This window comes from Chanodichthys erythropterus, chromosome 17 (genome assembly GCF_024489055.1).
Source record: "Chanodichthys erythropterus isolate Z2021 chromosome 17, ASM2448905v1, whole genome shotgun sequence".
NCBI classification, from domain to species: domain Eukaryota; kingdom Metazoa; phylum Chordata; class Actinopteri; order Cypriniformes; family Xenocyprididae; genus Chanodichthys; species Chanodichthys erythropterus.
In genome coordinates this window covers 19,849,093-19,875,908 of record NC_090237.1, presented here as the reverse complement: position 1 = coordinate 19,875,908, position 26,816 = coordinate 19,849,093, and the positions used below count along the sequence as shown (strand labels likewise).

The window sequence follows — 26,816 nt, the reverse complement described above, 5'->3', positions numbered from 1 at the left end:
TGGAACCCATACTATCTGAAATGCTTCTAAATTCATTAGCCCTACCCTAATTTTTATTTGCGATGAAATGTAACTATTAGCTGCTTGAAGAACACGATGTATATTGCTTAAAATCAGAAGAACGGACTTAACAGATCTAACAAAACACCATAAGGTGTTTGGGCCATTAGAGGCTGCTGAGGTGATCTAACATCCTGTAAAGTTTAGAGCCCTCGTGTCTTTCACTTTCTCTCTTTTAACAAAGGACCAAAGGAGGATGTGGTTTTTAAGTGTCTTTTCGTTGATTGAATGACTGTCAAATTGTCTGCGTAAAATTGCTTAAACGGAGAATAGCTTTTTAAAAGCTGTGTAAAATTGCATTATTGTATCTTACTATCTTAGGATATATTATAAATCAAATTTAATGTAAACGAATGGGGAAATTAACTATTTTTGACATTTTTACATAAAGTTCTCGCCCACGACATATAAACGTATGATCTTATAAAACAAAGTAGGCTACGTTATTATTTTAAGGCATACTTCATGAAGTTTTCAAGAAACATTCAGTCTTAATAGTTGCATATCGGATACATTTGAAAATAAAAATACATATCATTTCATGCTTGCGATATAAAATTAATAAAGGAAAAAAGCAATACATGTTCCATAATAAGCATCCTTGCGCTACATTTCTTTTTAATAAATAAACAACGCAGTTACACAACAGTTTCCACAGCATGGCGTATCTCGAATATCTTAAAGTATTAACACATCTACATATAACATAAACAATGCGTAAATTATCAGATATGTACCTTATCAAATGCCTCTCTTGTCCCTCGGCTCCACCAGAATAGACGATTATTGGAAAATGACGATATATAAAAAACAAGCTCTGTTTTCTGACTCCCCACATTAACTAAGATATGACAGTTTCTGGGATTTTTGACAATTGGTGTCTTCTGTTCCCTATAAATAGCGCAGAGTGTGCCGGTAAAGCGGTGAGGGGATAGCTAATGGTTACTTGAACGGCGAGCCGCTGATTGGCCTCGGCCCGGAGTGACGTCAGGAGGCTGTGAATAAGGCTGGCTCGTGTGCTTTCAGGAACATGCAGAACACCGGAGGCTGTTCGGGGATCGTCATCAGTCCTGCAACGAGATTTCACGCGCATTCTATTCACACTAGCATCTTTCACCTCTTCTGTCTTACCGAGGAAACAGCACACGTTACAGAGGGAGACGCACTTTACAAAAGCTTTTGGTCATTGCATCTTTCAGAGGGACGTAAACAGTGGATACGTGGACATGGTAAAGTGCACTCTAGTGTCTCTGGGCTCGCATGTCTCGTGTGCTAGTTCCGTCCAAGACCGGTTGCATTAGATGCTTGCTTATGAAAGACTTTAATGAACATCAGCATCACCAATGCTTCACCTTGTTGACAACGGCGACTTGCTTTTTCCGCGATGATGTTCATGTCTTTGTAGCCAACAAACAGTTGGTGTTTTGAAAGATTTCTCTATGCTGGCTTCATTTATGCATCTCAGAATTTGGGAAGGAAGAGGATGAGAAATATTGACTGACAACTGAAGCACTACCTCATGTGAAGATCTTCTTTTATCATCTTGATTTTGGACCGCTACAGGTCCATCCACGTACACAAAAGTGGTGAATATATGTAAAACTTCTTGATCTTTTCCTTTCGAACCTGTTCGCCAAAACTGATTTGGAGCATCCTTCGGCGTTACAACCTTTTCCCTCCTCTCTTTTGAAAGAGAGAAAACAGGAGCAGACTCTCAGGTTGTGGACACCACGGCAGTAACTGTGGGAGCACATCCAAAGACGATGGTCCACTGTGCGGGCTGCGAGAGGCCTATATTGGACAGGTTTCTCCTTAATGTTCTGGACAGAGCATGGCACATCAAGTGCGTACAATGCTGCGAGTGCAAATGTAACCTAACAGAGAAATGCTTCTCTCGAGAAGGAAAACTCTATTGCAAAAACGACTTCTTTAGGTAAGTTCCTTGCGTGAGGAAAAAAAAATAAAAAATGCTGTGGATCTATTTCTGTGATACATGGGAATATAATAGTTAATTTAATATCATGAGCTTCAGATATAATTGTCTACAAGAACAATAGAATAAGTTGGTAATATTGTTAAACACCAACGGTTGGTTTGGAGTTGGTTAAATCGTTTTATTTTTTATTTATTTATTATCATTTTTTTGTATTATTTACCGTTCATGTGTTATACATAAATGAACCAAAATATAATTTTATAATGGCACAATTTTTAAGAGGTTTCACATATTTTGGAAGTAGTTTAAAACATCAACATTTCTCAGTCAATCAAACATTTACAGTGCTGCTTAAATTTATTAAGTTATTTAAACTTAAATTCAAAATGCTGCTAAAGCTTTACACAGTGCATGTATATATATCCAATGATTTCATTAGAATTTAGGACTTACATTCACACTAACATGAAGTGTGACCCTAAGTACTGTCAACAAGCCCGACTTGTTTGATTCTTTGATTAGGACGCCCATTAATTAAATGCTTGTTAATTTGAATTGAAATGCAAAATGGCGAGCAGATACACTAATAGTCTGTGTACTCGTCCTCAGCGAGGGTTTTAAGGAAATCACACTTTGTTTACAACGAATGGCAGCCAGGGAAGCCGCAGGGATCAATGCTTTGCCAGGGTAGTTGAAAGTGTAACGCGGCCCAGTGGCAGGCTGTCTACACAGCCCCGCGTGTGGCTGCAGTGGTTCGAGATAAGATGTGATAAGTGGATTTGAATAATAAACGACTTTGAGATGGAAACCCTCAGACAATGTAATCACAGACTCAGAATCAACAATCTGTACAAAGAACCACAATACACATTATTGGTCACAATAAAGTGGTGAGTATTTACTGCAGTGGTGTTTGTATTGGAAGAATGTACACGTCCTTTGTTACGGGTGATTATTTATTATGCTTTAATGCACATTAAAACATGCATAATTCAAAGTATATTTTTAGGTATACTAATACATATATAAATATTATTTTATTTGCTTTAACATTGTATGAACAATAACAACTAGACAAATAATAATTGTGAAATGTATATTATTCACAAAATAACAGTGATGAAACTATTACGAACACAAATTGTATATACACTCAAATATACGAAGCTATTCCGTCACCTTGGCTTGATCTAATAATAACATATCTTTTCATATTTGTTTGCTGTTTTACCGTGGTATAGTGACCTTTTTTTTTTTTTTTTTTTTTTGATCTGTCCATTCGCAGGCGCTTTGGAACAAAATGCGCGGGTTGTGCTCAGGGGATCTCGCCGAATGACTTGGTCCGGAGGGCACGGAGCAAAGTGTTTCATCTCAACTGCTTCACATGCATGATGTGTAACAAGCAGCTATCCACGGGGGAGGAATTGTATATCATAGACGAAAATAAATTTGTCTGTAAAGACGATTATTTAAGCAACACGAACGGAAAAGACACCAATCTCCTTTCAGGTGAGTAAAATGAATTTTAATGAAATGATAACTGGACAAAATATTATATATATATATATATATATATATATATATATATATATATATATATATATATATATATATATATATATATATACACACACACACACACACACTGCACGCGCCAATGGTTTTTTGTCCCATACTATCTCGCTATATCAATAATACTAAACATTTTAATAAGGTATCTTTTGATATGAACAAGTCTGTTCAATATGTCTCACAAAAGCGGATTATAATATTTTTATATTCTTAAATAGTAAAATAAATCTTCAGATTGTGTCATGAAAAGCGTCAATTTGTTTTTGCTCAATTTCCATGTGAAATGAAGTACAGATTTTGCTGCATTAATTATGTGGCCTACTGCAGATGAACTGCTGGCCAGTTTAGTTTCTAACAATCTTTTACTGTAAACTAGTGCATTGTGACAGTTCTGTCAGTTCTAAAAACCAGTATTTCTTTGTTCTTTCTTTGTTTATTCGTTTCTTTTTTTTTATTGAATTTTTCGTTTCTTTCTTTCTTTCTTTTTTTTCTTTCTGTTTATTTATTTTTCTTTCCATTGTTTAGTGTCTAACACATCTCTGGTCCCCATGTCTAATTCTGAGGTTTTTATTTCGACTCCTTGTCTCCGACGGCCCTTCTTTCCCCATTCAGTCACAGCTTGCAGTGATCCTAGTTTATCGCCAGATTCGCAAGACCAGCTACAGGACGATGTCAAGGACGCGGAAATCGCAAACTTATCGGACAAAGAAACGGGTAACAATGAAAACGATGACCAGAACCTCGGAGGCAAACGGAGAGGACCGCGTACCACGATTAAAGCAAAGCAATTGGAGACACTGAAAGCGGCATTCGCGGCGACCCCCAAACCAACAAGACACATCAGGGAGCAACTGGCACAGGAGACGGGGCTCAACATGCGAGTTATTCAGGTAAACTTAAACATTATTATAAATATATCATTAATCTAACAAACTGTATTTATTGGTGGCATATAATTGCTACGTTTGTTGCTAGTAATTTTCAGGACAAACGCGAAAAATACTGATTCTTGACGAGAATTTATATAGTGTGTGATTCTTTGGGATCTTGTGGTACATATTTCTCTTCCTGGGTGAAATAGAGAAAAGCACATGCGAGCCTTCATTCCTTTCCAGTCCTTGAGGCAAGACCATTTGAATTGAAATGAGGACACTTTTCGCTGGCACCTGTAAATATTTGGAAGTAACATTTATATGGTTAGCCTTTTTATACTTGACTCGAGAGATAGAGAGGCACGCCAGCTGGCATCAGACCGGTGAGAACGATGGGAGTCTTGGCAATGCAGCGCCATCACGTTTTGCGACCACATTTAGACATGCTGTGACGGTTCTCAGTCAAGTGGAAACGCAGAAATCTGTCCCTGTGTCTGTCAAAGTACCTCATACTAGGTGGTTTTCTGTGAGAAATTGAGAATCGATCCTTGCTTTTTTTGTCGAGTGAACGGCGGAACAATGAGAGTCCATCCAAGGCGCGCAGTGCATTGGCGAATGTGCGCCCTCATTTACGCACGCTATATGGGATTTGTCAGCATCGTTTTAAAGATGCTCATCTTGGTCATTTTTTCAGCGTGAGAGATTCGATAAGAACACAGATAAAGCATCATCATCGTTAAAAGCCCCGTAATAGATTGGTGCTGCGGGGATAATGCCTTAAAATGAGACTGAACATAAGATCAAGTGCAGGGAAGGGGTTGAGATTAATAGAGTGGCGAGGTTGGATATTTAAAACCGTCAGAGTAAACTATAATTAGCAAAAGGAATTCAAGGGTGGATATATAGATTACGAAATAATAACTGCATAGAGCCGGTTAATATATCGGTAACCACCCTCCTATTAAGTATTAATTAGAGATTTGAAGTCCCCGCTGCTGCCCCTTCAGTTGGAGTAAATGGAGGGTTAAAAGATCATTAAAGTGAGGTTAGATCCGACTCTCTAACAGTGACGATAATTACGAGTAATCTTGTCACTACAATACGAATGTATTCCGTCACTTCACACGCCTACCTCAGTAGACTGAGAACACGCTGCTTTGAACCAATAAAAGTAGTAAATGTGACATGTAAACATTAGGCCATAGTGTCAGACTGTTAGGATTGCACACATAGTAGGGTCTCTTATTTGAATGCACCACTCCTAGTTTGCATTGCACTCATAATAAAAATAAAAATAAAATATCAAAAATGTTTTTGAATCAAAAAAGCTTTAAATGTTTGTCAAAACGGTGTAGCCAGCAGGTATTTGCTCTTAGACCACTTAGAATTAAGTTACTAATAAAATCGAATTGACCCTCTGAAAAAAATCAAGAAGAAATGGCGAAACGAAGATGATGTGACTAATTTTTATATATATATATATATATATATATATATATATATATATATATATATATATATATATATATATATATATATAATGCTGACAGCATTTAAACAGTGCAGATCAATCACACAATGGTTAACATAAAATGTTTTTATTTTGTCAGTTGATAATATGATTTTTTTTTCTTTCTTCTTCATGGTTTATGTTTGTCTACTGTAAATACCATAATACTTCTGCAATTATTTGGTGAAGCTGTACTGTTGTTTTCACTATTGCAATTAATCATTGTAATTTGCGATTTTAGAAGAAAAAAAAAAATGTTAATAGATTCCCATTGCTGTTTGTCCTTGTTCACTAGGTATGGTTTCAGAACCGGCGGTCCAAAGAGCGGCGAATGAAACAGCTGAGCGCGCTTGGCGCGAGGAGACACGCGTTCTTCCGGAGTCCGAGAAGAATGCGAACGCTCGTGGACAGACTCGAGCCTGGAGAATTAATTCCAAACGGCCCGTTTTCATATTATGGAGGTAAGATATAGTGGCTTATTATAGATTTACCTATCTCTAACATTTGTCTGAAATATGTATTTCTTTCTCGCGCTGGTTTCATTTGTTACGCCTCAGAAGTGAAAATGGTATAGTTACGCAACATTGGCATTTTTTAATGTCTATTAGTTTGTGTTTTCAGTTTTAAATGATCTGTAAATATACATTTTTAGTTTTGTAATTAGACTGGGCTTCCTGAACATGAAAAATGAAAGTAGCTACCGACTAAATGATCCTTTTGTCCATGTGTTTGATACTTAAATTCTTTGATATTGTTGAAACAATAGTTTGAGGCCTATTTGTTGTGTTGCTCTTTTAAGGACTTTTGATTGCTTACCGTTTCGTTGATTTAATTTAATTCACAATGGCGTGCATGTTCCAACAGTATACATTTGTCGTTTTTATTGTCGTATAAATGTGTCGTAGACCTAAATTTTATATATATATATATATATATATATATATATAATATATATATATATATATATATATACACACACACATATATATAAAACAAAAGTTATGTTACACAATCTGTATTTTCACTATTAGTGGTTTTGAATGTTTAAATAAAAATAAATTTGTCTTTAAAACACAAAACCCATTTTGTTATTCCAACTAAAATCATATTTCTGCTGTAGCTGTTGGGTAAACAAATAAAATCTGAATTTATGACAGTTTCTTTAAATCACATACTCAAAGACAGATATATTGAAAGAAACTGACTTTCAAAAATGAACTTTCCCTGAGAAACACAAAGTGAAGTAGAAACTGTGATAACTATCCCCAGTTTCCCCCTATATATTGTTTGTTATAATTTACTAGGTTCTCCTCCATATGCATAAAACAAGGCAGTTATTCATATGTACACTATCATATCAATAACAGCTTGTTTTATAAGTTTTCAGCTGTTCAGAAAGGCGAAGCTTTCCTCAATGTAATTAGCAAAGCTTTGTTCTCCCCACCAAGCTACATTTGTGATTTCAGTGTAACATGTTCTGTGACTAATGTGGCGTATTGAGACTCATTCCAAAGAACGACATATTCTCAGAATGTTTAAACAAGGAGTTTTCTCCTGCTCTGTTTCCAAATCTAAACCAAAATTCCTTTATTCTTTGTGTATCTACAGATTATCAGAGCGAGTACTACGGTCCGGGAGGGAATTACGACTTCTTTCCCCAAGGCCCTCCATCTTCGCAGGCCCAGACTCCTGTAGACCTCCCCTTTGTTCCATCGTCAGGACCCACCGGTACCCCGCTAGGGGGCATGGACCATCCTATCCCCGGCCACCATCCGTCCAGTGAAGTACAGCGCTTTTCAGATATCATGTCTCACCACCCAGGGGACTCGCCCAGTCCAGAGCCGGGGATACCCGGGCCCCTGCACAGTATGTCCTCAGATGTTTTTGGACCCAGTCCGTCCTTTACATCCCTCTCCCTCAACGGCAGCGGATACAGCAACCACCTCTCCCACCCTCCATCAGAAATGAACGAGGGCACGGTCTGGTAGCTTCTGTGAACGGACATTTCTGCAGAGAGAAATTATGATAAACAGAGGAGGGAGGGAGGGAACAGGGACACTGGCCGCACATTCTGGTTATCATTTTTGTCTTTTCCCCCTTTTTTCCCATGTCATAAATGTGGTGGGACAGCTCACAGAGAGAGCAGCAGAGGGCAGCATGGGCATTGACATTTACCTTCATGAACTCATTGTGTTGATGTTCCGTTTCCTTCTGTCTTTCTTTCTTTATCCCATGTCTGAACTCAAGATGAGAAAGAATTGATAGTGTTGACCCGTTCGCTGTATGAACTCTACTACGAGGCGTCCCTCCAGAAGCTAAATACGTACAACCGGTTAAATCGCCACTCTAAAACAACACATTAACAGCGTCAGCTACCGTCAAAGACTTGTCAGCTTTACAGAGAAACACCCAAGGCGGCTGATCTAACGCTAACCTGCAATGTTGACTCCAGGAAAGATCTAAGCCGTCTGACTAATTTATTTATTTGAAAACTCCTCAGACCTCCTTGCCTTTCAAGGCTCTGCCATACTGACACTTAAACAACCTTTTCGACACTAAATATGTTTCTGAAGGCCAGGGAGAAAAAGCTTTTTTTTTCTCTTGCTGGGCATATCCTGTTTTTTTTTTGTTTTGTTTTTTTTTTCTCCCCAAGAATTCCACCAAATCTGAAGAAGTTAGCCTTCAAAAGGCAAAATGTTCAAATGTGTATGGATGGTGAACCCTTTATTTAATGGAAGAGAACTTGAAATGTTGATAAATGAAGTCTACCTTCTAAAATTATTTTAACAAGGGTCTGAAAGGGACATAGAACAGTCAACTGTTTACGTAATATATTTAATTCAGGAGTTAAAAGTATCAACCATGATTTAGAACCTCTTGATCCAGAAAAAAATGTTCCAAGCAACCAACCAAACTTTTGTATTGATTTTATTTATATTGTATGATGAAAGTTTGCTGGGGTTGTGGTTCACTGTGCTAGTTTGTACAAAATGTTGTTTACAAAAAAAAAAAAAAAAAACCTGGAAAAAAAAAACAAACAAAAAAACAAGTAGACAGTTGCCAAATAAAAACATAGCACAAATACTGTAAAAGTGCTTTGCACCATTATCTGCAGAACGTGTTGAAACAAAGTGTAAGTGTTTAAAAAACAATAAGAAGTATTGACTTCTTAATTTTTTTAGTCTGCTGAAAAAAAAAACCATTCATAAATTGTTAATATAACATACTTAGACCTACAAGTTTTATTTTTGTGTCTTTAAAGGAAAATCCAAACTATTGAAATTGATGGTCAAATGTGCAGCAAGCAGCTGCTACTTTCTTTAAATATCAAATTCTCATGGTATGTCTTTTATTGTTCTAATAAACCTAAGCTTACGTGACCTCCAGTGCATATTAGACCATTCACTGTATAAATACGACATGTTGAACAAATTTGTGAGTTTTTAATAAAATTAGAAAATATGAAATTCGGATGATAGGTGCTTTTCCTTGGACTAGCTGAGACTATAAGCATCTAAATACAGCCGCTTTCTGGTTTCGGAGAAATGCGGCTTCTGAAGAATATTCCCGAGTGTGCCAGTCTAGCTGAGAATAGAACTGTAAGACATTAGAATCTCTCAGGATGAACTTGACATGGTGGAGGACATCACTTAACCCTCACAAGGTTGTCTTGCCTGCTCTATGCGAAATAGTCTTGTAAAGATGTCCTTTCATGATACAGCATTTCACTGTATTAACACAGCTTAATTTACTCAGTGATCAAATCAGCTAAATCAAATGTTTTAAAACGATGTCCTGCGATTATAAGTGTTCTCACCTTTTTCACTTTGAGATATACTGTGAATGGAAATGTGTTTGCCACATCCCAGTTGGTGAGAGTGAGGTTTTTTTTTATTTTATTTTTATGATGAGAATATTTAAACTGAGGATATTCTTTTCTGTTGATTTTATCTCTTCCTTTTCATACTCCAATTTTAATTGATTTCATTATTTTTTAATATTTATATTTACATTTTCAAATCTTTTTAAATAATGTCATTTTTAAATAAAATAATTTAAAATATAAATTTAAAATAATTTTTAAATAATTTAAGTCAAAATTATGTTGTTTTGGGAAAATAACATTTACAATATATACAATATTTTGTATCTTTTTCCTCAGCTGTGTCAGGGTACCTGACAAGTTTCCATATTTTAAACACATCCAGTATCTACTGAGGGCCAGATGACAAAGAATCATAACTTTCCAAGAACAGTCCTTTAGAAGCACCTCAGAGTCACTCTTTCTCTTCTAAAATGTTGTAGAAAATCTTAAAAGATGGCATCAGACATGCATAGCAACACCTTGGCATCCGAGACAATAGATATATGGAGAAACGAGTTCAGAAGAGACAACCTCATCACTGAACTCATCTCATTTCATATCTCAGTTCATAGATAGGGAAAAACAAAAGAGTCAGATGAGACTCAGTGATTTGACTCTCTGTGGGGAGCGTATGTGGGAAGAATCCTTCACAGGTACGGAGGCCAGGAAGACGGCATCAAATTGAGCTTGCTATCTGGGGGAAAAGCCTTTATCTCATTGCAGTGTGTGGTTTTAGTGTGAAGGAGCCCAGCGGTGCCCCTGCTGCACCCAGCACATAATCCACTATGAATTAATCATGGTCCTGAGAGTTAAACAGGCCTGCGGGCCCTCCTGAGCCCGGGGCTTAACCACACCGCTGACTCCATGCTCTGTCACCCGGGAGGCCAAAGCTCTTTAAATTCAAATCTCATATTGATTGAACATCGACTATTGGTTCGGCCTGACCTTGTCGACACATTAAATATAAATGTTTGGAGTGGTTTTTAAATGCCATTTTTTAAATCTAGAGAGCAGGATTTGAATACAGACATGCATCCCACTAATGTCACAGTTTTGATGCAGTGGTCAGTTAGAAGAGATGGGGTTTATGTAACTTAATACACACAGGATGTGTATTTCATGCATAGTTTATTAACTGAGGGATTTCTCTCTGTTGTTGTTGTTGTTGTTGTTATTGATTCCAAAGCTTATCAACACATACATTGCATTTTAAATGTCTTGTAAAAAGGTGAGTTGTTTTAAAAAGAAAAAAAACAAAAACAAATCTTTTTCAGTCATTCAGCTCTTATACTCTCAATCTGGCAAAGACATCTGAAGAAACAACAGAATCGTGTATAGTGTGATCGTCCATCTATATCCAGGATCTTTTTTCCCCAACATAGGCTCATTGGAAAAGATGAACATCCAATTCACTGCAGTTTTCATCTGAAATGAACACTAAAACACCAACAATTTTTATTCCTTTTCACACAAATTACAGGGCCAGATTATCAGTTATCTTCTCAGTACTGTGAATCAGTTCAAGAGAGTGAAAGTATGTTTGGGTGAATCCACTTTTAGATATATTGATTGATTTAATGTTTGTGCTCTGTTATCAGAAAGATGGATGTTATTATATATAGAGAGGGCAAGTGAATATCCATAAGGATAAATATGTAGCATGTCAAGAATTCAAATGCTAGATTACCAAATAGGGTCAGTTTAAGAACTGAATTGTGAATATTTGAAACGTTCAGTACAAAACAAAGAAATTAGAATTGATGCAGATGTCATTATTCTACAATCACACATAAACATAATGTGTAAAGCGTTTCATTTAAAGTGTTTATAATTGCTTAAATAAGACAATTTAAAAGATAATAATCAAAATGCAGAATAAATCAGACATCTTTTGCCCTTTTGCGATATGATTTTTCCATATCAAATGAGTGAGGAAAGATAAACACTAATGAGATTACAAAGATTTTATAATTTTAGTGTGTCGTAGTGTGGCAAATCATATTTGCTAGGCTATACTTTAAGTTATACTCCACACATAATTAATTATATTTTCTATTTAACCCTAAATCTATTTTCATGAGGAAAGTTTGTACATAAAAAAAAAAGGAATTGTTCAGGCCTCATAATCAAATCTCATTAAATCTAGCTATAAATCGAGTTTCAAAATAAATCTAAGTTTGATTTCAGTGTGAAAACCCATCGGGTGTAATATATTACAAACTCAAATCCTGATGATATGGAGAGACAGAATCAGCAAACTTTACTCAAAAATGACTGAGATTTTTCTGGGTTCTTTTTAAACATTTTGAACTGTATTTGTATTCCTCATCAAACGTGACGAGTTCTATTCTCGATAATGAGAAATTGCTGTTGATCAGCAAATTAATAGTTTGATAAATGGTAACGATTACATGTTTGATGGCTGATCACAAATTCCAAGTATATGCCCGAATGCTGCATATCCACATTTCTTTAAGCAACATTAATCTATAGTCAGATGTACGCCAAAAAGTTCTTGAAAGGGTCTTAGAAATGGGCAGAAGTCACCCAAAACAAATGTGGCCTTTTCTCTGGAAAACCACCAGCATGAATATTTTTCACATTTTTAAACATTCATTCCAATTAAAGCGGCCTTGTGCGAGTGCAGCCATGCGGTGCTGTTATTCAATTCCATTAAAATGAATGAAGCAGTGGCATGCAACCATGCAGTTAACAGGAATTAAAACTACAGGCAAGATGACAGATTACAGAGGAAATTGAGTGGTGTACGCTGAATGTGCGCGTCTGTGTTGTTGTATTTTACCTGTGTGTGGTAGGAAATGCGCATGCATGCATATCAGCATCCGCTCAGATCCATACAGTCCTATTGCACCTCATATAAACAAATGGCATCTTACGACTGTTAATATATATTAAATGTGTAGTTAGAACATGTTTATTGACAAGAAGTAAAACATTAGTGTGTAAAATCACTTGGTATTCTATAATGCTGAATGAATTAACACACAGTCAAAATATTTTATGCTATGCAGACTAAAAAGCCTTCCAGACGTTTCACCTCGGCTCTGACTGAACTTCCAGTAGACTGAGTAGCCATGCAATTAATTAAAAACAAAAGCTGGAAACAATTAATCAGCTTGGAATCCCCTCTTCTTCATAGACCTTATTATGAGGATGACTGGATAAGAGAGATCTCTGAAATGTAATTTATGAACACTGAGGCTGCAGAAGCCAGAAAGATGAATGTTTTAAGTTTTACTCAAACGATCCCCGTTTTTTACAGAGCTGCTAAGAAGGAAAACTCCCAATTGGGGAAAAAAAAAAAAGATTTGGCAGCCATTGCTGAGCTATTCATGGCCCAAGCTCTTCTGTCCACGTGTGCTACCCAAGGTCACCACACAATGGCACTGTCCACACCTCTGTTCAGAGAACAATACACTGCTCGTAAACATAGAGAACATTTTGAAATCTCAGCGACTGAATGTAGGAAAGACTGAATAAAACTGAGACTGCATGTTTGATAATCATCACCCTTAATTTGCAGTAAAATGTTGTTTTGAATACCCGTGTTTGTTTATTTCAATTACAGACATTAGGCGAGAGATGGGCCACTCCAACCTGCCATCATATAGACTCATATGCCATTATTTGTGCTCTGATTAGCTCCAAGTGGCCGAGGAGAGCTCTGTGAGAAGCACTTGGATGCTTCTATTGGTCTGTAGGGGGAACAACATGTTCTTGATTTGTGTGTCGAGAAGGGGAAAGGGCTGCGTTTAAAAGGATAATGTCAGGCAGGCTTTCATTTTACTGCTTTTTTTTACCTCACAAACAAACAAGTTTTTCTGTCTGCATGATGTGGTGCCATCACTCAACCATTCAGTTTTTGCCTTGAGAAAAATGTTGAAGTGTTAGACTCAGACCTTGACATGAGAGCAACTTTGTGTTAGTGGTTTAAATGCTACTTATTGTCCTCAGTCAGGCATTCTTCATGTCTTCACTTCGTCAATGTGGCAACTAGAGGAAAAATGAAATGTCAGGCAAAGCAAATGGCGAGCTCAGAGACCACAGCGAAGACTGATACAAACACATCTGACAAACACATTTGAACTGCAACTATGTTCTGTGAGATAACAGTAATGGGCTTTCATGGCAATGAGTGTTGGGACTGTAATTTATAATTGTCTAATGATATTTATACACGATGTTTTTGGTGTGGAGCAACAAAACGCTTTATTTTACACTGAACAAAGCATTAATCAAAGAGCAGCTGAGAATCAACGTTTTATCATCAACCTTGTGCATATTCATTTATGTGAAAGAAATTAATACTTTTATACAGTATGACAATAAAGGCATGCAACAAAAGATTTTTATTTCAAATAAATGCTGTTCTTTTGAACTTTCTATTCATCAAAGACTGTGAAAATAAAAATCTATCGCAGTTTACGCAGAAATATTAAGAAGCACAACTGTTTCCAACATTGATAATAATAAGAAATGATTCTTGAGCAGCAAATCAGCATGTTAGAATGATTTCCGAAGGATCATGTGACACTGGAGACTGGAGTAACGATGCTGAAAATTCAGCTTTGCCATCACATTTTAAAATATATTAAAATAGAAAAACAGTAAATTAAATTTCACAATATTACTGTTTTTACTGTATTTTGATCAAATAAATGTAGCTTTGGTGTGTATTCAAATAGACAGAAAATTACAGTTATAGTCAGGGTCAAGATTTGGTTTAAGATTAGGATTAGAATTGAATGGTTCCTTATAAGTTGAGTCCACTTTACAAAGAAAAAAAAAAAAATGCAAAAATTATAATTAAATAAAGCATTTTTGGTGAGCATAAAAGGATAGGAGAGCATTGTTTGGTGTGGAAGTAAACACAAAATACACCTTTACATAGAACATATCAATGACAGCATGGACACATGGTCTCTTTCACCTCTGGTTCTATAAGATAAATCATGATTGATTAGCATCTGGATTCCAGTGGATTTTACCACAGTCTCTCTCTCACTTTCACATTAATAAAACACTGTTTTAGTATGTTGTGGCAGCAAAGGCTGTGTCCTAAAGCAGCCAGTTCTGGTTGATGATTTACAGCAAAATTGCTTGTAAATTGAAGAAGAAACTGTTTTGCAGACCTGGCAGCTTTCAAGCCCTGCTCCCATTTGTCACCCAGCATTTCCTTTTGTGTATAGCACAGGAATTAATTAGCTGGTGCTGCCGGAAAAGTTTACGGCCATTATTTATGGGAGATGAAATGTCTTGGACAGAAGCCTCTCTCTGGCCCTCTATTTCCCACCCCCCCCCCCAGCATTGTGGTTGTTTTTAAACTTTTGTCTCACAACATCAATTTAGATTTTGTCAGCTGTAGGTTTTCTCTGACAGGTTCATGCTGGTGTGTCCATAAAAGTGACTCAGTGATTACTGCTGCACGGTGACTTAAAATACTGACACACACCGGTATGTAATGTCGTGCTGTAAACACACACAAGCGGCAGCCTGTTCAGCTGGAATCACGTTGAATATGTGAGAGAATTTCCCTCTGTTCATTTCCCACCAATTTTCCTTATCAAAATCCGTTCGAAGCGCATTAACTTTATGTGTCATATATGTAAACTTCACATTTTTATCACATTTAGCACTATTCCACAATGGTAGGCATCAATAGGAAATTTTTCATTTCCAGATGGTGTATTCTTACATTAGTTGAGCCAGTTGTGGATTCAGTGAGCCCAGAACTTGAATGACAGACAGTCAGTCAATGGGCAAAGAGTCAATGGGCACAGCACATGTATACCCACATTTCCACATCTTTATGTCATTTATCACAAGACTAGTTTACAATTAAATCTCTACCCTAACCGTAGCATTCACACGGGCCTTTCGTCTCATGCCGAGGAGCGTAATGTCAGAATTTCTATTGTGGCGGCGGATGTGATAATCTGCTCTTTTTTCTCCAAAGCGTCCCCCTTGTGGTGCGGCACGGAGCCCGCAGCATTCCCGATAATCACTCATGCCTCTTTGTAATCAATGCCCACAGAAATAGGATTCCTTTGGCCGATGGCAATTAATAAATTTGTGTCCTTTTTTAACACTAGTGAGCTGAGCTTGAAATTACCAGTGACTGGCTTCTCCTCATTTGCATATTTATTGCAGCGCGGAAAAAAATTCCAGGGAATGATTGATGTGGAGCCTGCCTACTGAATTCCAAACAGCATATTATTATGGGGAGGGGGGAATGCCAGCGTACAGTTGATTAAAGTTGAAGACGGTGGGATCGCTTGCCGCTACTTTTTTTCCCTTCCTTTTTGTTTCCCCTCCCGTTTCTTCATATCTTCGGAGATGGCGGGCGTAAGAATTAAAAGCATATTTTAATGGATGTTGACAAGAAGTGAACTAACAAAAGCCCAAGCAAAGGATTTGCTTGAAAAGATTCAATCAAACATGTTTGCTGGGATTAATTGTGGGTGGAGGCGGAAGATGGTGGGTTCTGTGTTGGGCTTGAATGAGGTTGATTGTTTCTGGGGTCACCTGCGCCGATTTCCTCTGTCATTTTGAGTGATAATTTGGAAATGTCCTATGATTGTAGCAAAAGAGCTAAATCCCTTTGTCGCACAACCCCCTTCTCATCTCCGTCCTATTGATATAGTTCTGTTTGTGTGGAGGTGAATGGTAACTAGAATTAAAACAGACCCTTACTATTCTAATTGGATGACTACATCTAAATGAATTCATACATCCAGGGCTGTTGTAGAAGGTTTCTTTGGATATGATAATTTTTGACCTGCTCCATCATTTTAAGTCGTTTTGACACACAAATACATTTTGAGTTTTCTACGATGAATGAAAGTCTCATCTCTGCTTTCTGTTGATTAATTATTATGTTTTAACTCCAAACCCTTGTCAAAATCACAGCCCACAATAAATGGTGGCTATTGTAAAAACTTGAAAATGGCCTCTACATAACAATAGAGTATATTAAAGTTTCCAGCAATATGTTCTTCTCCAGTTCAAACTAACCACATCACCAATATTTATTTCCGTAGGTGCCAATAGCCTCGTGGGCAGTGCCAACACATAGTGCAGTTGCGCTTCGGGTGTCCCGAGTTCAAGGCCCTGGCTTGTGGACCTTTCCCGATCCCGTCCCCCCCCCCCTCTCTTCAACTTCGCTTCCTGTCTACATACTGTCCTGTCTCAATAAAGGCAAAATGAATCTTTAAAGGTGCTCTAAGCGATCCTGGGTGGAGTAACTTCCTGTTGACATTCGAAGTGTTGTCAAACAAAACAGAGGCTAGCTAGACCCTCCCTCCTCCTCCCCCTCCCCTCCGTCATGAACTGCAGCATGTTTATTATGTTTCGTGGTCCAGGCTGCACCAGTTTGTTTTTGTTGCCGTTTTTGGAGCTTGTGGCGACTACAGAGACCGCATTTTTTAACAGTGTGTTCAGGGGACAGGCAGCTAGTGGATAGTGAGGAGATGTTTGCTGTATGTGACAAAAAATGTTTTGGCCTAAAAATGCGTGACATCGCTTAGAGCACCTTTAAAATAATAATTTATGTTTATTTTGCGCTATAACTATCTAATGAACGACTTACTGACACTGAACAACTTTCCTGAGATAAATGTAAGCGTCGAGAGACAAGCTATTTTACTGACATCTTTCCGCGGTTAAACTCTGATTGCGTGATAAAATGAAGAATTATACATTTCACTAAGTTGTACTGTATCTTTCAACATACCTTCTGATGTTCATTCATGTTTATTTTGTGCTATAACCAGTAGTAAAGCGGAACAGATGATCAGTTCACGTGCGCTTTGCGCTGCCACTTGGTTTACTGAGGCGACTATAGCAATTTGTCACACCACTTTAAAGACCACTTTCTTGATTTTCATAACATTGACACAATTTGGATTATGATTGTTTAAAACTAACAGAAAACACAACACAGTCAAGTTTTTTTTTTTCATAATCACCGTTTTGGCTCATTGCGGCACCTGACTTGCAATGAAAGCGCACATCACATTTGTGTGGTAACCTGATGAAGTCTATTGTGTGTGTTCAGAGAATCAGGTCTGGCCACGTGCTGGAGGAGCTCTCTTCACCCATAAAACTTCCTCAGAAGTGTGCAGCAAAGTCGGATTTGTGCCGGTGAATGCGTGCGCAGCAAATTGGCAGCTACATCAAATTATTCCCGCATTAAGACCCGCTCGTCGTAATCCACTGCAGGGCCCTGCCGCCCCTCCCCCAACTTGTAACTTTTGTCAACGTAAACTGCAGATTTCATGCTCTGCCATTAATCTGTCGGATTATGGGTGCAGTTCAGGAGGACTTATATTTTAATGAATTCCTTTCCTGGCTTAACTAGAGGGGGTGGAGTTTGAGAAGGAAGGGGGCCCCGGTTGGACACAGGTTGGCTCCTCATCCTTCAACAACCCCCCCCCCTCCAATCGCATGAGTATATGTGTGAGTGTGCTCACACATGTGTCCGCCTGCATCTGTGTGAGTGCCCCCCACTGTCGGCCCCCTCTCAGCATCTGGAGTGCTGTCACGCAGGGAGACGCCGAAGCACTCCATGGTGCTGACACCTCCTCACACATAGACGACAATCCTCCGTGCCACAATAAATTGAATGTCTCGAGGAGCAGCATTTGTAAAACAAGACAAATAATGAATTATTGTTACAGCAGACTCTTCACCCCCTTCCCTTCAGATGCGCCTGTGCATATCTGCACTCCATTTCTGTTTGTTGCCTCCTTGCTTTCTCCATCCATCTAAGTATCTCTCTATCTCTCTCCCCATACCGTGCCTCTCTATCTGCACGCTGTCACAGTTTGCTGTAGTCTCTGTCGCTGTCTGCCGCTATCTGTGCTGCAAGCCTGCCCTGCCCCATCCCTCCTCCCCTTCCGTAACTGCTGTCCTGGTCTGTCACTGTATGGCCAAAACGAATTAGGCACACGCCTGAGAGATGCGTATATGGGAGTAGTGGCCTATCTTGTTGTCTGTGGTTGAATCACTCATTAGAATATGCTGTTACCGAATTCTTCTAGCCAAACACTGGGTTGTTGTTCACACATTAGTAACTGGAATTGGATCTACTGAATCCCAAACAGCATATTAAAGTGCAGTCACACTAGACTTTGAGGAAACACAAGTGCACATGCTGCATATATCTATGAATTTGTATAGAAAAAGATGTTTGACTGTTACATTATTTGGCATCTGTCTTGTTGCTGTCTTCAATAGAGATGTAAACATCAGAAAGCTTCCTGTTAAATACATATATTGTTTATTAGAATTCACACAAAATTGTTTATTTTCATATACCTGATGTAGATGCCTGATTTATTGTTTTCCCCTTTAATTATGGTGATGTCATCATGAGCCAAAATAATTTCCTGTTCTGTCTCCTCCTCTTCCTCTTCGCATTGTTAATGCACGGGAGAGGTTATTTTGGGCTCCTGATAATCTTAATTAATCTTTATTGTAATTAATGCTTTTATGTATTTACTTTCACTCCAATTTATGTGTATAATGTTATTTTACTTTTCTGTGTGATTATGTTTGTCATTTTGCACTTTTTGATTCATATTTTTGTCTAATATATGGAAATGAGCACTAGGTGATCACATGGTGACAAGTGGACATATGTTTATAGGGCATGATAAGGGTGAGTCACTTATAGAAGCTGCTTTTCTGTTGTTTTCACATAAGGTATTTTTTCTACTATATTATTTTCTTGTATATTGTGAATTTCTCCTCTTGGCATTGTAAATGCATAGAAGAGACTGCTTATTTATTTCTGTATATCAGGAATAAAAAAGATCAGTGAAATTGCTGCTTGCTGTCTCGTTTTTAACTACGCAGACAAGACACAACGCAGACAAAACACAACGCAGAAAACAACGCAGTTACATATATATATATATATATATTATACATATGTGTGAATGTGTGTACACACATACATATATAAATGTAATAATATATAGGCCTATGCACACAAATTATGTAAACAAACTTTTATGTTACATGTGAATAATCGCGATTAATCACGATTAATCGATTTGACAGCACTAAATGTAATATAATTATATAATACAAACTATTTTATCTTCAATATTTTAATATTTTGAATTGTTAATAATGTTAAATACATTTTAATATATATAACATAATATTTTGAACATTATTAGTAGTAATTTGTTATGTATTATGCATTAAAAACAGCATAAATGCATGACATCATATCCTGTCAGCAATATTCTTTGTGGGCTTATTTCACATGCTTCAAACCCAGTGTAACCACACTTTTATTATTACAAGGTCTACTGGAGAAAAAAAAAATAAATAAATAAACAGAAATGAAAAAGGAATTTGCACAGTTCATTTTTCCTTGGGATAATTTTGGAATTTATGTTGTTTTATGCTTCAGCTCTGATTCCAACATCAAAAACACCTAGACTCCTCCTGGATTAAAAAAGCTACAATGGGCTCCAGTCTTAGACAAAATATACCCATTTTCTTCTCCGCCAAGCAACGCTGTTGGAACTCCACTGCCCAAGCATTTGACACCCCGCTGCTTGACGCCCAAATCAACGCGGCAAGATATACGGCTGGAGGCCAGTGCAAATTTGCATGGAACATCTCTGACTACTTAATTCTGCTTTGATCTCCATTTCCTGAAGAGGGGATTGTCTGCTCTACTGTGTGGAAACACTTTTGTGTGAGTCAGTGTGCTGTACATCATTCACCCTATGAAGAATCCCAGGCTTTGCCTCTTTTTAGTCACTCTCCTTCCTCCCTCTGTTGCTCTCTTTCACTCGCTTTTCTGCCTCTCACTTTCTCACTCTTTGACTCCAGTGAGCTTTAATGCCTTTTCTTCAAGGACAAGCATCTACTGCACATCATCTGAATAAGACTTTGAGTCAGCATGCCCTCCTGGGGCTTAAGTCCAGCCAAATGCCCCTGAGGCCTGTTTTAACACCAGGCTACTTTTGTCAATAAATATTAATATTGGAACCAAGTACATCCAGTCCTGCAGCCACAGCCATTGAGCTCTTTTCTCGCTGTGACTGTGGGAAAAGGCAGTGGCATGGCAATGTCATTTTGTGGCTGTGACAGCAACATTCTCTGCATGTAGACTTGCATGTACGGTATATTTAAAGTAGCTGACAACATTAAAAAATGCTATCATTAGAGACAATTGCTGGGTTTCTATCCAAACGTGAAGCAAATCTTTTCAAAGTTCAAAAAAAAAAAAAAAAAAAAACACGAATCCAAATTAGGTGCGTTTCCATCAAGTTGTTTGAGCAGGTAACCTAACCAACAGTAAATTAAACAGCCAATTAAAATTGTAAATTGTCACAATTTATTTGGCAAATGCGTTTCCATGTCCCATTATTCACATGAACTTTTTCGCACAAGTCAAAAACCACCTCAAGTGAGTGTAAAAACGTTTTTGTGAATTAAGGGATTTTTTCCCCCCTGAAGTATGTCGTTTCCATAACTCGTTTTTGATGCGTTACTGCAAAATGCACATAAAACAGGATGATGGAAACAGCTTAAATGCAAAAATACAACAGCATAGTTTGTAGCATTAATTCTTGTGAATTTTTTGTTTCAAATAGTCAGAAAATGAATGTTTTATTAACAAAGTTCGGGAGGAACACATTTAAACGATCTAACTAATCATCATATCACTCCAACCAGCAGTCATCAATCAGCAATCAACATATCTACCCAATCAGCATGAGTGGAGACATATATATATATATATATATATATATATATATATATATAATATATATATATATATATATATATATATATATATATATATATATATATATATATATATATATATATATATATATATATATATATATATATATATATATATATATATATATATATATATATATATATATATATATATATATATATATATATATATATATATTATATACGCAGTCGACTCACCTTTTTTGACAGTTTTAAGCATCCCTCCACCACCCCGTCTCCTCACACATGTCTGGTTACTTTTCTGGGTTCGGGCCAAATACCGAGCTTGGAGCCCTCTCCTCGGGCAGCACGCCAAATATGCATACTATTACTATCTGAGACGCATACTATTAACTATCTGATTATTTGTAAGTGTAAACTGAATTGAACAGTCATTGAAAAATGTTGCTCGACCTTTTTATTGCTAGAAGTTCTACCTTTTTAAATAAAAGGTCAAATGTCTATATTTATCAATGTTTCCAGTTCATTTCAAGTCATCAATAAGGGGCTTTAGTGTAATTTGAGTACGTTCACGTTCTAGTTTGGCTTGTTGCTGCCACATCACTAAAACTAAAAATAACTCAGTAACTAATTTGTTTTAATTATCTTTTGTAATGGCTGTTATTGGAATTTTCATTATTTTGTTTCAAGAAGCACATGACTGAAAAGATGATCTTGATTCAGTGACTGATTAACTTCATGTAATTATTTAAAGGATTAGTTCACTTCTGAATAAAAATTTCCTGATAATTTACTCACCCCCATGTCATCCAAGATATTTATCTTTAGGAAAAAAAAATAAGGTTTTTGAGGAAAACTTTCCTGGATTCTTCTCCATATAGTAGGTTTCAGTGGGGTTCACTGGGTGGAAGGTCCAAATTGCAGTTTCAATGCAGCTTTAAAGGGCTCTACACGATCCCAGCTGAGGAATAAGGGTCTTATCTAGCAAGATTTATATACTTTTTAACCACAAATGCTCATCTTGCACTAGCTCTGTGATCTAGATCCAGTGTCTACAAAGCGAATGTCCAAAGATTAAGCCAAACACCCTTTACAAAAAAAAAGTAAAACAATGATATCGGATGATTTTGAATTTGGAGGAGAAAATTTGATTGTTTTTCACCCTGCAGCAGTACTTCCGCCTACACGCGACCTTTCAACGTAATGCGTGGCACGTCACAGAGCAGTGCAAGACAAGCATTTGTGATTAAAAAGTTTTTTTTTTTTTTTTTGACAAACTGTTTCGCTAGACAAGACCATTAATCCTCATCTGGGATCACCCTTTGAAGCTGCACTAAAACTGCAATTTGGACCAATTTGGAGAAGAATCCTGAAATGTTTTCCTCAAAAACCTTAATTTCTTTTCAACTGAAGAAAGAAAGACATGACACATCTTGGATGACATGGGGGTGAGTAAATTATCAGGAAATTTTCATTCAGAAGTGAACTAATCCTTTAAGAAGAACCAATTGTAATTTTCCTTCATCAATGAGAAATCGCATCAAATCTAAAAAAGGCTACAATGGGTGTAAAGGGTAAAATGCACCCTTTTAGATGATGGTTTTGATGCTGATACTGAAGAACGAAAAACTAGTCTTATTAAAATGACTACAAAAACAATGATCAAAAGATTCAAAAAGGATTATGGATAAATGGAAGTTAGCACATACATATTTTCCTCAGAGACAACTAGCTGGAATGGAGCCCAAAACATATGAAAATACACACAGGCAGTGTAGGACAAAGAAAAGCACAGAAGACACATTACATAGAGAATCAGCCACTAGCCAGTAAGCAAGTGCAGCCAGTTAGCGTGCCCCTCAACTGAGGCACACCTGAGACAGAGCTGCCTCACTGTTCAGCAAGCTGTGGCTGCTGTCCCAGGTCCTGTTTCAGTCTGCTCTCTGAGCCAGATTCATTACCACTTGCAGCAGGGGTATTAAGATATGGCTGTATTAACAAAGTTGTCCGGTATCTTAATTGAATCTATCCCTGCTGCACAGCATCTGGATTATGTTTACCTGAAATATAAGCAGCTCGGCACTGGAACATGGGCTCCTGATAAAACACTGGGTTATTCGTTCCAATCCTAATCCCAACTATAATTTGTTCCCGCTAAACGTGTCAGCTCGGCGTAAGCTGCCGATTCGTTTCAGAATGGAAGTATTTGCAGGTTAATATATTACAAGCTTTGTTTTCTTTTTTCCTGAGTATGGATGTACATTAGTTTCTTCCCACAGACAAAAGACTATCCAAGAACTACAAAGGCGACATTGTACTGTCTAGGATGTGTAGGAGATACATTCTGAACACAAACACACTTAATAGTGTAAGCAACAATTTATATAATGTCTTTGTGCACAGGGACAATTTTCAGCAATTCAACTCATTGAGCTGAGCTGTAATGCTGCTTAGATCTGGATATAAGCACCTTGCTCAAGGACATAGCCCCCCAGGATCTGAACCTATCACCCCTCAGACCGGACCTTTGAGCTGAAGCTGGACCGGGGTGAATGTTCAGGTGCTATTCAAGATGGGTAGGGGGTCTGCATGAAAGATGGCTTTGTGGTGGCTGGGTGTATGGGCTCAGGGCATTGCAATTTTGTCCTTCACGGGGTGACAGACCCTCGTTCAAGATATCTTGTGGAGGGTGGTGCTTATTTCCTATCGGATGAAGGCTGACAGGCTGGTCATGTGTTAGGGATTGAACCAAATGTGCTGTTGTGTGTGTATATGTGTGTGTGGGTCTACCTGCTGTGCCACCACTCTTGAGAACATTTCAGTCAGCAAGTCCTCATGTGTGTCATAAATCATGCCTTAGCAGCCAAGGACACAGTCCTAATGTGCCACAAACACACACATACACAGCATTGATTTCTTTAGTTTTTATATTGTGCTAGTAATATTTTGATCCCCTAAAACCAAAGGGTTTTACAAGGGTGTGTTACAGGGGACCATGGAAAATGGAAAGAATTTTTTTTATATACTGCATACTTTCCACACTCCAATCCAGAAGGGGGCGTGCACGATAATGTAACACTGTTTGCTAACCGCCACAAGAAGAAAAAGTGCAGAAGAAGAACAGACAATTTAGGCATACATATGTTGACGTGTAATCTCTCAACCAGTTTTTCAACCGTGGAAAGACATCAGTATAACAACTTGAGAATAATATCTCATGTAGCATTACATTTACCTCAGGAAAGTCATTTAGTGTCCACAGCATTTTAGTTCACTAGAGAAATGAACTCTAGAGGGGAGCATTTCACAAAATGCTGTGTTTTTGAGTGTGTATGTGTGTGCAGAGTTTCCTAGCGGACATGTTCGCTCAGTGCTAGCAGCGTTGTGGTACTCTCTCTCCCTTTGCCCCGGTTCCCGGGGAACAGATGCCAGGAGTGTGGCATGCGTGTGTGCTGGGGGAGTGGGTTAATTGGGGTAGTAGTGGGGGTTAATTTCAATTAAAATTTCAACTAATGGAGGTCAGGCAAGTGTCTGCAAACACCTGATTAAAACAAATGGTCCTGCCAGTCAAAACTTTATCTTGGTCACCCCCCGGCGGAGCGTCCCAGCAAGGTGGATGCAGGAGGAAGAGATGACTAATGTCTAACGAACGGGGGGGCACTTGTTAGCGTAGCATCTGCTGGTAGCAACTCCGAAAGAGAGAAAGAGAGCGATAATATGTGTGTGTGTAAGAGGAAGAGATGAGTTTGCAGGGGGGATACGCTTTTATCCCTATCTGATCGTATGCTTGCTGTGCTGACTGCTGCCGCCATGCTTCTCCATGCGTGCCACAGCAGCTCCTAACATCTGGCAGGGCCCTGGAGGTGTGCACCCGGCCCGGCACCCCGCCGATGCTAAATATGGCGCGGGGTTAACGCAGAGCTCCCTAATCACTTAGCCACTGTCTGGCAGCTCTGCCACCACTGCTTCTTACTCAACTACAGACATCTGTGGCGCCGCCAGCCATTCTCTCATTCTCTTTTACTGCGTCTTCGTTCTGTACACTTACACGTTTGGCTGTGGTAGGTTAGGCGTGATGTGTTGAAAGTTTGTATAGTGCAGTGTCTGAAAAGTAAAACTATGCCCTTGGTTGTTAAAGGGATAGTTCACCCAAAAATTACAAACTCCAAATCACCCTCAAGTGGTTCCAAAGTTTCTTTCTTTTTTTTCTGTTTAACACAAATAAGACATTTTATTGAATGTTGGTAATCAGTCAGTTGATGGCACCCATTGACTTCCATAGTAGGACAAAAAAAATAAAAATAAAAATAAATAAATAATAATTATATGGAAGTCAATGGGTACCATCAACTGTTTGGCTACCCATATTCTTTAAAATATTTTCTTTTGTGTTCCAGAAAAAAATAAACTCATACAGATTTGGAACCACTTGAGGGTGAGTAAACTTTAATTTTTGGGTGAACTTTTAATTTAAAAAAATGTGTTAATGCTGAAATCAACTTTAAAGTGTTAGTTCACCCAAAAATGAAAATTCTGTCATTAATTCTTCAACCTCATGTCGTTCCACACTGTAAGACCGTCATTCATCTTCAGAACACAAATTAAGATATTTTTGACGAAATCCAATGGCTCAGTGAGGCTTCTATTGACAGCAAGATAATTAATCCCAGAAAGCTAGTAAAGATATATTTAAAACAGTTCATGTGACTACAGTGGTTCAACCTTAATGTTATGAAGCGATGAGAATACTTTTTGTGCGCCAAAAAAACAAAATAATGACTTTATTCAACAATATCTACTGATGGGTGATTTCAAAACACTGCTTTATGAAGCTTCGAAGCTATACAAATCTTTTGTTTTGAATCAGTGGTTCGGAGGGTGTATCAAAATGCCAAAGTCACAACCCCCAGTGGTGAACAATTGAAATTTCGAAACACTTATGAAACAACGAAGCCTCGTTTACTGAAAACATGTGACTTTGGCAATTTGATACGTGCTCAGAACCACTGATTTGAAACAAAAGATTCATAAAGCTGCAAAGCTTCATAAAGCAGTGTTTTGAAATCGCCCATCACTAGATATTGTTAAATAAAGTTGTTATTTTGTTTTTTTGGCGCACAAAACGTATTCTTGTCGCTTCCTAACATTAAGGTTGAACCACTGTAGTCACACAAACTGTTTTAAATATGTCTTTACTAGCTTTCTGGGCATCTGAAAGTGTTATCTTGCTGGTAATGGAGGCCT

The 26,816-nt window shown here is 37.8% G+C and overlaps 1 protein-coding gene across 1 annotated transcript; it reads left to right on the top strand.

The window, feature by feature from the left end:
• The first annotated feature begins 1,823 nt into the window (after positions 1–1,823).
• Positions 1,824–7,974, top strand: lhx1a (LIM homeobox 1a). Its single transcript, XM_067365885.1, has 5 exons — positions 1,824–1,993; positions 3,282–3,505; positions 4,181–4,458; positions 6,246–6,411; positions 7,559–7,974. The coding sequence occupies exons 1-5, from the start codon at positions 1,824–1,826 to the stop codon at positions 7,936–7,938; spliced, it is 1,218 nt and encodes a 405-aa protein (XP_067221986.1). The 3' UTR covers positions 7,939–7,974.
• Positions 7,975–26,816: the final 18,842 nt, after the last annotated feature.

Coding starts and splice junctions, on each gene's coding strand:
- lhx1a (XM_067365885.1), top strand. CDS start 1,824: ATGGTCCACTGTGCGGGCTGCGAGAGGCCTATATTGGACAGGTTTCTC. Junction 3,506..4,180: donor AGACACCAATCTCCTTTCAG/GTGAGTAAAATG, acceptor TTCCCCATTCAG/TCACAGCTTGCAGTGATCCT. Junction 4,459..6,245: donor TCAACATGCGAGTTATTCAG/GTAAACTTAAAC, acceptor CTTGTTCACTAG/GTATGGTTTCAGAACCGGCG.